This window comes from Fundulus heteroclitus, chromosome 24 (assembly GCF_011125445.2).
Source record: "Fundulus heteroclitus isolate FHET01 chromosome 24, MU-UCD_Fhet_4.1, whole genome shotgun sequence".
NCBI lineage: Eukaryota > Metazoa > Chordata > Actinopteri > Cyprinodontiformes > Fundulidae > Fundulus > Fundulus heteroclitus.
The window spans coordinates 21,408,481-21,421,021 of NC_046384.1; the positions used below are offsets into that span (position 1 = coordinate 21,408,481).

General features: G+C 45.4%; 2 protein-coding genes across 2 annotated transcripts in view; both read right to left on the minus strand.

Annotated features, from left to right (window-relative positions):
• Positions 1-484: 484 nt before the first annotated feature.
• fam117ba (family with sequence similarity 117 member Ba) lies at positions 485-7,582 on the minus strand. Its single transcript, XM_012849584.3, has 8 exons — positions 7,056-7,582; positions 4,274-4,504; positions 3,556-3,639; positions 3,351-3,461; positions 2,688-2,831; positions 2,369-2,576; positions 1,488-1,608; positions 485-1,385 (listed from the first exon to the last, which is right to left on the minus strand). The coding sequence occupies exons 2-8, from the start codon at positions 4,292-4,294 to the stop codon at positions 1,160-1,162; spliced, it is 915 nt and encodes a 304-aa protein (XP_012705038.1). The 5' UTR covers positions 4,295-4,504; positions 7,056-7,582; the 3' UTR covers positions 485-1,159.
• Positions 7,583-10,686: 3,104 nt separating this feature from the next.
• LOC105915474 (bone morphogenetic protein receptor type-2) overlaps positions 10,687-12,541 on the minus strand; it is a 38,997-nt gene continuing 37,142 nt past the window's right edge. Inside the window, exon 13 of the mRNA XM_012849596.3 lies at positions 10,687-12,457. Coding sequence (XP_012705050.2) covers positions 12,204-12,457 — 254 coding nt within the window. The 3' untranslated portion in view covers positions 10,687-12,203. The remainder of the gene's footprint in view (positions 12,458-12,541) is intronic.

Below are 12,541 nucleotides of genomic sequence, written 5' to 3' on the forward strand. Positions count from 1 at the left end.
TCATGCAATAATGTTTGTAGTTTACTCAAAATATATTACTCAAAGTACACTATTTAATGTTATTCTTTGTTATATGTAAAAGAAATTGTTAGAATTGCTGGGTTTCTATTTTCTACAACCCAGTTCACCACTATGTCACGTAGGCTAGAACTATCGGTTGACCAGCCTCTCCGTGAGAAGAACCCTGCAAAAGTAGACGCATTCGAAAGCAATACACGCTGACCAAGACAGGAGGACCATAACAAAGAGAGCTAAAACTGAGAAAAGATGGGTAAGGGTGATGGCGGTAAAGAGGAAAAGAGATGGTGTTAGCAAAAGGCTGGCGCTTAGGAAGGTTGGGCATGGGGCGGGGCAAGCAGACACAGGTTGAACATGCGTCAAACATCATAGCCCTGGCCTGTGTTTCCCATAGATACACACTGCCCAGCAAGTGGCAGATTAAAATAGCAAACAGCTATCAGGATTTGGTCTACAAGTGTTTTTCAAGGATATACTGTTTGTACTTTATCTGGCTTACTGCTGGTACCTATGGCCTTCATAGTGCAATGATCATAATTACGCTAAAGATCACAGACGATCACAGCATTATGACGGTTCAGGGAAACTGCGGTCTGAAACATCAGGCACATTTTGTAACTTCTCACGTCCCTTCAAAGGTATGCTACGATACATCTGGCAGCACCAAAGTTAGCCTTCGCGGTCGATCGTGGTGGTCTCCCATGGAAACCAGCCGCCTTTTTTTTTTTTCATAATGGAAGGCATAATTTATATCAAGACAAACAACCGTAGATAGAAAAAGAGATATGTCCGTGGAAAAGGCGCAATGGTATAATACGATGAAACCAAAGAAAAAAAAAAAAAATCTGTCCCTTTCGCCCGTTTCCTGCCCAGAAGAACAGGAGCGGAACCAGTGCTGTAGAAGAAAGCGATGAAATGTGAGCTACAAACGCCTGCTCAGGAGGGCAGGAGTCTCACGTCAGAGGAGGAGGCAGTGGGAAGAGCTTTTTAACAAAAGAAGGACATCAGAGAAAGCTTAGCTGGCATGCTAAAGGCCTTTTTTTTGTTTGTTGTTGTCGTTTCAGGAGCAAAAGGGTCGATTCCGTAATGTTTTCTGATTTAGCAGACGGCGGCGGGTTGACTCTGAGGCCAACGGGAGCAGTCAGAAGCTCTCAGGCTCCTCCAGGAGACAGGGCTGGGTGGACAGAGGCACCAGGGACGGGGACAGGCTTCGCAGGCCCACCCCCGGGCGAAAGTTGAGGTCCGGGGCGGGAAGCAGGGGCTTGAGGATGCTGACGAGGCAGAAGGCAGAGCCACTGTTGGGGATGAAGTTGACCTTGTTACGGTCGGGACACAGGAAGGGAGGGATCTCCTCCAGAGGTTTGGGCCTGGAAACACAGACGCGCACGAAGGCATTTATTCCTCAGGTTACATCACTTCCTATAACACAAGCTACAGGCGTATCATGGGAGATCACATGGGCTACTCACATGGACTCCTCAGACACTCGGACCTTCTCGCAGCCCTCTGGTGGTTCTCTCTTGAACATGTAGCTGTTGTTGGGTCTGGGAGAGGCGGCGTACTTGGGCAGCGGGGAGCACGGACTGAGCTCTGGGAGCGCAGAAGGGGAGCAAGGAGATTGAGCGGCACGCACGCACACGAGGATCCCGCACATTTCTCACGCCGAAGTTTCATGGGCTCCAATGTTTAGACTTTCTAGAGCCCATCTTAGTGCTAAACTTTAGAACGAACTGCAGTAACAGACTGAAGGGTAGAAATGTAACTGGTGGATATCAGTGTTGTAGTCAAGTCCCTATGCCTCGAGTCCGAGTCCAGGTTCAAGTCCGAGTCAAGTCCAAGTCATTAAAAAAAATCTGAGTCGAGTCCGAGTCAAGTCCACTACTCATCCGAGTCAAGTCCGAGTCGAGTCACTATTGATCAAGTCGAGTCCAAGTTCCGCACTAAAGTAAGCATAGCCTACATGTTTTTAAACTGAAAAAAAATCCACACTCCACCACATTGCACTAATAATTTAGATATTAAAATCATAATAATCAAATAATATTCTAATGACATATTAAAATATAGCCTAATGATATAAAAAAAAGTTGACGTCTTTTTCCTCAATTTCCGAGTCAGAATGATCTGAATGTAGGAGTCCGAGTCCAAGTTCCAGTCATCAGTGCTCAAGTCCAAGTCAAGTCACGAGTCTCTAAATTTAGCTAATGACTCGGACTCGAGTTCGAGTCTCGGACTCGAGTACTACAACAATGGTGGATATATAGACTGATCCCCCCTATCCCCCCTCAGACTGGCTATGAACACTTCACCCACCAAGCTCCGGTGGATGTCAGGGGGTTTCTGGTCTCACCTTTATCCTCGTAGGGGCTGCCCCCAGCCGTGTCGTTGAGGACGCTGAGGTAGGAGGGCGAGATGGAGTCCGGGCGACTGCTGCAGTTGCTGTGGCTCCCGCTCAGGCCGCCCCCCGACGGGGTCTGCGTGTCGATGCTGCGGGTGCTGCTGCTGCGCTGCGGGGGCACGGGCGGGGGTGCGCGGTGGCCATCGGGAACATCCTGTGGCTGAGGAAATAGGTCACAATAACAGCACTTGTGGCAGCTTAATCCGCCTCGCTCCAATTGAACGGCTGGAGGTTTTCTGAGTGACGGACGCGTTAATTTAGGAGGACTCACAACAATGGTCTCGTCCTTCTCGGGGGTGTCTCGGATGATGATGCGTTCAATCTCCTGGTTCAGGCCCTCCACGCTGTTGCGGAAGCGAGGAGCCGAGGATTTGGATATAGGGATTGGTATAAGAATGGTCTTGGGCATAGGCGACTGCACAGACACGAGGAAGAGCGTGTTTAGACAGCAGCATGCAGAAACAAACGCCATGAGTGATCTGGCGACTGACTAAAAACAGTTCTTTAGAAAGACGGGTCCTAAAATGCATCAGTTTTGTTATGACCACGAATTATTGGGCTCTCTGAAGTTGACTGAATGTCTGTTAATATGCGTGAAATCTCTTTTTAGGGCCAGGAAGATCTAATCTCCGGTGCAGTACTTAAAAAGTTTTGCCCAAATCGAGTCAGGAACAAGCCTGGTAACGTTGTCCCCTCTGTGTCGTTTAGTTTTCCATCCACCCTTCCAACATGCTCACTCCCTGACTCTCTTCGTACACCGCACCCGGTTCTGGATTCAAATTGAGGAACCTCAACTAAACTGAATTATTGAATTCTTATTTTCCCCCCTGTTTGTAAATGTTGGACAATGAACACTAGGGGGCGCAGTTGGCAATGAAGCAGGTGAAAAGCTTACCCAAGTGATATTTTCAAGGAAAGACCTGCTGATGATTACCTGGGACTGGATGATGGCATGGCTGCCGTTGAACGGCGACTTGCGGTCCTTGTCCCTCCGGTGGCGGCTGCTGCGTTTGCTGCGCTGGAGCTGCTGACGCAATTTGGCAATCTGGAGAGGTTTCACAGAAGAAGACATCAATGTCACGGCGCCGGCGCCGGCCACGGCAGGCGTGCACGTGAAAAGGCGAAACTGGGACACAGACCTCCTTGAGTTGGTCGGTGCTCCCACAGGAGGCCGAGCGTTTGTGAGAGCCCCTCCTCCTCTCATCTGCCCAGGCCCTGGGGGTCTGAGAGGCAAGCAAACACCAGTCAGCGCAAAGTCTTTTATCATATAGCAACAATTACTATTTTTTATGTTTTTTTCCCCCTAAGGAGAGGTTTTCAAGAAGAGAGGAAAGCCTTGATGTCGCCACTATTAATGTGGATTTGTGCGACGTTGGTTTAAAAACCAAAAGACAAAAACTCCGTTCGCCGCTGTTTGTCCTTTCCGGCGTGTCGACGTGCCGTTGCAGCAAGATCCCGCAGGTTCTCTTTGATCAGGAGCCTTGTTCAAAGTCTGTCCCCGGGAGATGAGCCACGCTGCTCCATGATGCAACCGTCTGCAATCTCCCCGGACCTTGCTGCTTGTTTTGACCGACCGACGCTGTGAAACGGGCTCGAACCCGGACCCCCCAGCTGCTACCCTGATGCTGCCACCACCCCTTTATGAAATGCACTACTTTGTGTTTGTCTCTACATAAAACCCCAATAAAGTCCAGTTTACGCTTGTAATGGCAATTAGACTTGTATGATCTTCTTTAGGTTAAAAAAACGTGAACTTTTCGAGGCTTCATAACCACAGATATGGAGGTGCAACCCAACCCCTCGCCACCCACCCCCCCAAACCCCCCACCCCCCACACACACACACCATGGGACTCACCTGCGTCGCTTTGTCCCTCATGTAGGGAACGTGTTGTTGCTGGCTGTCGTCCTGAGGCCAGGGACCTGTCAGGTGAGAGCCAGCGAGCGCGCCCTGCGAGGGCCACAGCTGGACGCGGTGGCGGGAGACGGCGACGAGAACGGACGGCGGGAGGGGGGGGCGAGCTCAGAAGGCACGGGGGCCGACGGCGGAGGAGGACCGCAAGGAGGCGCAGATGGTTAAGGCCACGGTCTGAGGGGCAGAGAGAGAGAGAGAGAGAGAGGGAAAAACGTCGGATACGGGTTATAGGGAAGGCCGTAAAAATGCAAACGCGTTTGTCCACACGTGGAAAAAACAAACCAACAGACGCACAGCTGTCCTTGGGGGGTAAGCTTGTGAATGTCCCATGTTGGTATGTCTGGGTTTAATCCGAGCCATGCTGCGCAGAGCGGATATACCCCCCAGGGTAATGGCATTAAAACAGCTTTAGACACAGGAGGGGTTGGGTAGGGGCACTGAGGGACATGGACTTTTTGGCTAACTGCCCCAAATGGGAGCTGTTCTGCATGGTTTTGTTGAGTGGTTTCCTCGCAGGCTCAGCATTGATTAATTATTGACCCATATAATAGGGGTTCATTATGCGTGTCTGGTGATTTTTACATAAGAAGTGTTTCACCTCGTGCTCTCTCGCTGCTTTTTTTCCCCCCAGAATGAAGACTTAGTGTAGTCGCAACATATTGATCTACAGTGTGAGATAAATGCAGCATCGATTTACATGTCCAAACAGCTTTGCTCGGCTGGGCAGGTCCGGAAACTATATTTGGAAAGAGCCTTGACCAGCAACCCGTCCCTGTTGCTAGGGATTGGAGGGACTTGGTGATCTTCGTTAACACCCAGCGGCAAGAATCTTGGTTGTTTTGTGACTAAAAACGGTTTGGGCGTCAATTAATCCAGACTTTAGCCTTGCCCCGTTTCTTCTGTCCACAGCTACATGTAGCAAGAACACTGAGGCTAGTAGTTTTAGTCAACAGAAGAGTAAAGAGTCGCATCCTGCTGCTGTAGCACCGCCTTTTGTGTCAATCTATACATCAATTTTGACCTATTTGACAGTAGTCGCCAGTAGGAGCCCCAAAACAAAAGCTTTAGCCAGCCAGAGGATGAACCATACCATGGCACTATTAGGCATGCTATCAACAACACTCTTCATTGTGGAAGACGTTACTGAGGGAAGAAGACTCAACATTTGCCATTTTTTTAAAACCATTGATGTGCTCAAATAAAGTCAGAGGAACCTCAGGGATGTAAGAAAACCCTACTTTCTTGTACACACATGTGGTTCTCTCAGGCTGAGAGAGAACAAGACTTTTAGCAGATAACAGGAAGGTTGGACTGTTTTGCTGCGGTCTGAAAAGAAGACTCAACGTTTGCCAAACTTCAGTTTGGGTTTCAAACTGAAGTTGTTATTGAACATGCTGGAGTTGGTAACGTTTTGTTTTTAACTGTCTATTATACATTGTAATCTCAAAATTGCTAATTTCTACAATCTATTTTTACAATTACACTTAGCCCCCCAGGGGGCGCGCCCCCAACTTTGGGAACCACTGACCTAGAGAATAGACACGAAGACTGCTGTTTACAGTAATGCTAGCTGTGCTAGCCACGCTAAATGCTAACGTAAGACGTAAGTTTTAACAGGTTAACGTCACAATCATTTTGACTTCTTGCAAAAACAAAACGCCTGTGCAACAGAGCCCGTGGTCCCTTCCTCAGGCTCCCTCATTCAGGCTAGAGAGAACAAGACTTTCAGCAGATAACAGGAAGGCTAAACTTCCACCGCTATGCACTCTACTACCCTGTTATACCAAGGTTTCAAAACATTTGAGTTTAAACGTCTCTAAAATTTTCTATCATACTATTCAAAAAAATCTTCCGGAGCAACTGTTGCTGCACACTGCCGGTCAGCTGGCTTATCCTCACATCTGTCCTTATTAAGGTAACGCCTTTTAAAAACCACAGTCGGGAAGCTACGACCAGCATTTTTGCTAAACAGCTAACTGCAGAGTCTTCCAGAGCAGCCGATAAATAGCCATCAATGTTGGGGTATTCTATAAAAAGATATATATTTAAAATAATAACAATAACACATTGGTATGTAGTCTACAATTTTGTAAAGTCTACGCATGACAATCTACGTCAATAAATGCTAGAAATACCATTGTTATAAAACAGAGATTTTTAATGTTATTTTAGCAGTGGTATTAATAATTGTCACTTTTCGCCTTTGAAAAACAACAACCATGTTATCCTTTTTTGTTGATTTTTTTAAATATAAATACAGTGTATTCCTGGTTTCTGCCAATGGTTTAACTGTGAGAATCCAATGTGCAGTTGATGCAATTTATTTAACCTTTTCCAATCCATTCATTCATTTCAATCCAGCTCTTGATGCTTCTATTGCGGATATGTATATTTCATGCTGGATCTGTCATTTGCAAACATCATTGAAGCAAAGACAGGGGGGAGGGGGGGGGCGTGAATATCCCACCGATCGAGCCCCTGGGATATTAAATGAATACATTTACATGCAAAGGACAAAATCCTACATAAATAGAAACACACAAAATGTGTCATATGGTTGCCCGGTGCAATGTAGGCCACGTTTGTTTACATGGAGAGGAGCATGCAGCCCATCCCCGCTCACATCAACACCAAAACACAATGCATGCCCGGCAATGTTGTTCCCTTTGGTCAGTGCAGACAACGATAAGGCTAATGCGGGTGATAATAAAGATAATACGCTGACCTGCAGAAAACGAATGCAGCAGAGCATGGAGCTCAGCAGCAGCAGCAGCAGCAGCCTCCTGAAGATGCTAAAGAGGAGGAGAGAGCAGGCTGCAGGCTTCTGGCACACACAAACAGGCAGACATGGAAAAGGTCAAAAGCGCGGCCCGCTGGGTAATACGCGAACACGGAAGGTGTCGGTATGGATGGCGTTGGTTTGACACAGCCTCCCAGTCGTCGTGGATGGATGTTTTTTTTTTTTTTCCTTTTCTTCCTGCGATGCGACACCACTGCCCGCGCGGCTACCGGCGGACCAATCTGGTCGGTTGGCCAAAAAAAAAAAAAAAAATAACAAATGGAAATAACCGGAAGAAGATTTGAGCAGCGCACCGAGTTCGTGGGGCGCTGGAAGGAATAAAAAAAAAAATCGAGCAGGGAGGAAAACAATAATAGAGGAAGAGAAAATATTGAGGAAATAGAAAGAAGAAGGCGGTGATGCTGAGCGAGGCTGGCTGACACGACGGGAGAAGGGACCAGTGTGAAGCTGCGGTGGGTGAAACATTCAACTTCCGGGGTTTCATTTCAAAATAAAGCACGTTGTTTGCTCATTTAAAAAAAAATTGGTTACAAGTCAAATTCCCTCTTCAGAACTTTCCTGGACCGTATTTTATGTATTTATTACTATTTGAACTTTTTTGAACTTAAATGACTTTCCCAGAACAGTTTGCAGAACACAGGGGTTACTTTCCTGCAGTAGTTTCCTGATGCTTACCATGGATTTACCCAGTATTTAGAAGATACTTTCCTGGAAATTACACAGTTATTTTCCAGAGGCCACCTGGTACTTTGTCAGTTATTTTTACAGAACTTAGAGGTTACTTTTCTGAATTTGCCCAGTACTTCCCAGGCACTTCTTAAGAATTGAAGGTTACTTTCCTGGAACTCATGGTCTCCTTAGAATTTAACAAATACCTCTCAAGACTTGCATGTTACTGGAAAATAACCCCTATCTATATGGGTTGTATTTTGTGGTGGTACCCCTCCATCATTCTGGTGCTATTAATTACCTCAGCACCCAGCAGAGAAATTAAATACGACTCTTTGTTTGTTCTAAGAAATCAAATGATAAGTTTTCACATCCTTAAAGAGTTATAATCCTCTTCATCATTTTAACTTGCAGCTATCATGCTGGGACAATGTTTCCTGACAACCAAGCCAGGAATTAATTGTCTGCAAGCTCCTTCTTTAAACTGCAAACTCAATTTTATGAGAAAAATGCTGAAGGGTTTTGTTTTGTATATCTAAATACGTTGACTCTATGTTGCCTCCATGTACATTTTCTTAGATTGTTAAATAAAACAATTGCAGCTACAAGCCAGATTTTTAATATTTTTTCCATTAAAGTAAAACAACTGCATTATAATCCTTAGTACACAACATGTTTGACAACACCCCCCCCCCCCACAAAAAAAAAAAAAAAACAGAAAAAAAACATTTACTTATTATACACGGTTCCCTAAAACATTTTGCACATTTTAAATCGAATTATTCAACAGCGGCCTTTACGCTTTTGAAGTCAAGTCGGGGCATTTCCGGTAGTGTTCCCGCTGCCTTGACGCACCCAATGGAGAGCAGTGACGTAGCGCTCCAGTACTGCGCCGCTCGAGCTGATGCTGCAGTTGCTAGGGGCGCGAGGAGCAGACGGCGAGGTGGTGAGAAAAACAAATGCGGCGAGGGAAACGTCGCCCTCTGGCGTCTGCTGTAGGTAAAGTTGTTCGACAGAAACCGAGGTCTGTTTTCAATACAAAACAAACAAACAAACAAACAAAAACCGCTAAAATTAAATTTACGCGGGTTTGCTCTAGTTTTAAAAATTAAAGACAACGAAAAATGAATAAACTTAAGTGTTCCTTTCCCACTATGTCTTCTAAATGCTTTCACTGTCTTTGCAAAAAAAACAAACATGGCTGCCAAACTGTGTGGGAGTGCAAATTAAGTTGAATATAGAGGACATGAGAAAAAAAAAAAAAACAGAAACAACCTGGCCCTGCGTTTAGACACAGTTGTTAGAGAGGGAATTAACTGACAACATAACTTTTTTTTTTTGGACAGCTCAGTTCAATTTCAACAGCCTGATCACTGCCACACACACGTAGCAGGGTATATATATCCAGAAATTGCTTAAATGCAAACTGGCAACATCAAGTTGGTCAAAAGATCTCATTAAGTAACATATAATGACCCAACAGACCAGAAACAAAGTAATATGTGGAAAGGTCACAAAGCCTAGGGATGTGGGACTCTAGAGACAGTGAGAAGAACCATTATCATGGTGAACCTTCCCAGGACTGACAAATATACCACAATTGACCCAAAAAGAAATGGATGACTCATCCAAGAGGTCACAAAAGAGCCCAGAAGTGCTGCAGGCTTGTCTGCCACCGTTAAGATCAGAGTTCATGATGCTACAATAAGAGACAGACTGGGAAAATTGCTTCCATTAGAGTTTAAAGGCCAAAACCGGTGACCTAAAGGGAACATAACGGCCTCCTTCGCATTACCTAAAAAACCCGAGCTGTGCAGCAGGCCTATGAAAGGCTAAGTGAAAAATTAAGGGTTTTTAAATAGGCCTAGTCAAATCATTGCCTTGAATGATGATTGAGAGCCACGAGCTTAACAGCTCATTCATGCTTGAAAACCCTCCAATGTGGCTAAATTGAAACAATTCTGTAGAGTGGACCGAAATTCTCGACGATGCTTGGGAGCGAATTACTTTTTTCCATAACGCCAGGCTGGCTTGGACCCCTGAATGAATAAAATCATTAAAAAAATAGGGTATCTTGTTTTGAAATTAAAACGTGTCCAATGATCCGAGAACATTAAGGTGTAACAAAAAAGCAGACGAGATTTGGGGCTTTTATGGTGCCGGCCTCAATAACTTGTTCTGCTTGCGGTGGCCTTAATTCAACTCAAAAAGGCTCACATATAAATCACACGCATTGGTATACTTCATTGGTATATGTTTTTTTTTTTTTTGCGTTAATATTAACGAAGTCTTGGGGTTAATGTCCGTTGGACAACCACTGACACCATTTATTTGGAAGACTAGCCATAAAAGGTAATTTCCAAAGATGTCGACGGTTCACAGGGTGCAGTATCCAGGCGCTCTGTCGGAACGTTGAGTGAAAGGGGGAGAAAAAAATGTGGTGGAGAAAGATGCAAAAGAAACATATGTAGCCACAGCCATCCTAAATGAAAACAATAAAGGTTGGAATTTAAATCCAATACTACGGGGCCTACTTCCAAATAACTCTACATTCAGCACCAGACACCAATGCTTACTGAGGAGCAGGTATTACACAGTAATTAACTCATTACCTGGTCGGGGCTCCTTTTGCATTCATTTCTGGATCCATGCGTTACCATGTATTTTCCTTCCACTTAACTTTCCATTAATATAGTTGAGTACAGCACTTCGAACAGCCCGCCGTGTCAGCAATAATCTTTTGTGTTCATTTGAAAATTTGATTTTAATTAATTATAACCAAAATGTACATATAATATTTTTATATTTTGATTGAAAGGGTGCTCGGTGTACAAAAAAAAAAAAAAAAAAAAATGTCAGGCTAGCAGTTTCTAGCTCTGCTCCTACATGTTTTCTTCATCTTTAATCATCACTTACAGTACAGGAAAAAAAGCCCATCTCACGTGAAGCCGAGCATTATTTCATACATTTATTGAGATTTTCTTCCATAATGACTTGAAAGTGTTTACAGAAACTGTACCAAGCAGACGCATAGCAATGGAGTCCATTGAATGCACGACAGGCTTTCATAAAAACAAAAGAAAAAGAAAAAAAAAGGCAAATATTAATGCAATACACATAATTTCCTGTTTAATACAAATTACAGATTACAAAAACATAAACGAGATCTTGTCGTACGCCACGAAGCGGCGCTGACACTTCGGGATAAGTATGACGACGATGAAGCGCGCCTGTACAGGCCGTGACGGCTCTACATACGATGCTTGCTGACACACACGCACACACACACACTGAATCATCCATTCAAACAAAGAGGATAGGAACTAGAAGCAGAAATAATATCCAGCATGCTTCAGTGTTGTTGTTTTTTTCTTAAAGTATCCGGTTTCGAACGCAGAACAGCAGAACCTGGGCTTTGTAGTGTTTCGGTCGGTCCACAGTGAGGTCAGGTGACGTAGCACATTGCTCCATAGGCTCCATTCAGGTGATTGTAGTGTGGGGCGGGAAGGACCCGTCTTCCGGGCGCCGCCGCCGCCGCCGCCGCACCTTTAAAGGCGGCTCAGAGTCGAAGGAAAAGAGAGGATTGTCGTCCGTTTTCTCCTCTGGAGCTCGCGGGGGGGACGGAGATTGCTCGTAGATTGTTCAAATAAAGCGAAAACAAAAAAAAAAAAAACAGTATGATTGGGACAATTCATAAGTGCAAAAAAGATTAACGTATCAAAATATGGATGAGAACTTTTTTTTTTTCTTTTAAATGGAAGCCGTAAAAACGCGAAAAGCATCTAAAAACTACATCCTATTGCACAGTTAAAAAGTATGATACAAAAAACAAGATACGTGGTTAAAAGACGCATGGTATTGCATACAGATCAAGGAAATGAACAACAAAAAAAAAAGTGTTTGTTCCGTCTTTAAGACATCAAATCTATGTTTTTTTTCTTTTTTTACAGAGCTTACATTAAACGTGATTCCCCCACAGCTAAAGTAAGAGAGGGGCTGATTGTGTGCCGTCGGCCGTTTAAGTTTAGAGACCACCTGTGTGTGGCGGTCGCAGCAGACGCGGCTCAGAAACACTGATTTCTCGTTGGTTCAAAGTGCACGTAGGGAGGAAACGTGAGTCCATTTGATTAACTGCTATATTTATGGGGGGGGGGGGGGGAAACCAAAGGGGCTGGGAAAGAAGAAAGGAACGAGAACGCTGCATAGCTGGATTCTGTTTAAAGCGATGCTGTCAGAAAGACACGAGGGAGCGAGACAGACCTAATTACTGTACAGGACCAGGCCCGACCGACTCCGCGGGGTCCGATTCAGAGCAGGGCAGCGGTTCTGGGCTAGTTTTTTTTTTCTTTTTTTCACCCCACACAGTCCCTTTTGTTCGTCTCAGTCCAAGTAGAAGGTCCGAATTCACACTTGCGTGTCACTGGGCTCGCTGGCCGAGCCTCCGCCCTGCAGGTAGATGGCCGAGGCGGACTTGGGCCCGTTGTCGGCGTGCCCCTGCCCCCGGGCCGACCCGTTGTTGTTGACCTCCGGACCCCGGCTGTCCGTGGAGATGACCCACGTGGTGGGTCGCCACTTTTTAAGAGAGTACGGCGTTTTGACGCGCTTCTTGATTTTTTCTCCCGTCCCCAAGGCCGCGCTGGGTCTCACCAAGCCCTCGCCTAGAGGAAGAACCAAAACCAAAAAAAAACACCCCGGGTCAGCGTACAGGGACTAATGCAAGCGCTGCGGAACAGAAGGAAAGG

What these genes read in the sequence shown, in the direction of transcription:
- fam117ba (XM_012849584.3), bottom strand. Translation starts at nt 4,294, where the DNA reads ATGAGGGACAAAGCGACGCAG. An exon ending in TGAGGGACAAAGCGACGCAG is followed by an intron (nt 3,640 to 4,273) that starts GTGAGTCCCATG and finishes CTTGCCTCTCAG; the next exon opens with ACCCCCAGGGCCTGGGCAGA. An exon ending in ATGCCATCATCCAGTCCCAG is followed by an intron (nt 2,832 to 3,350) that starts GTAATCATCAGC and finishes GTGTCTGTGCAG; the next exon opens with TCGCCTATGCCCAAGACCAT.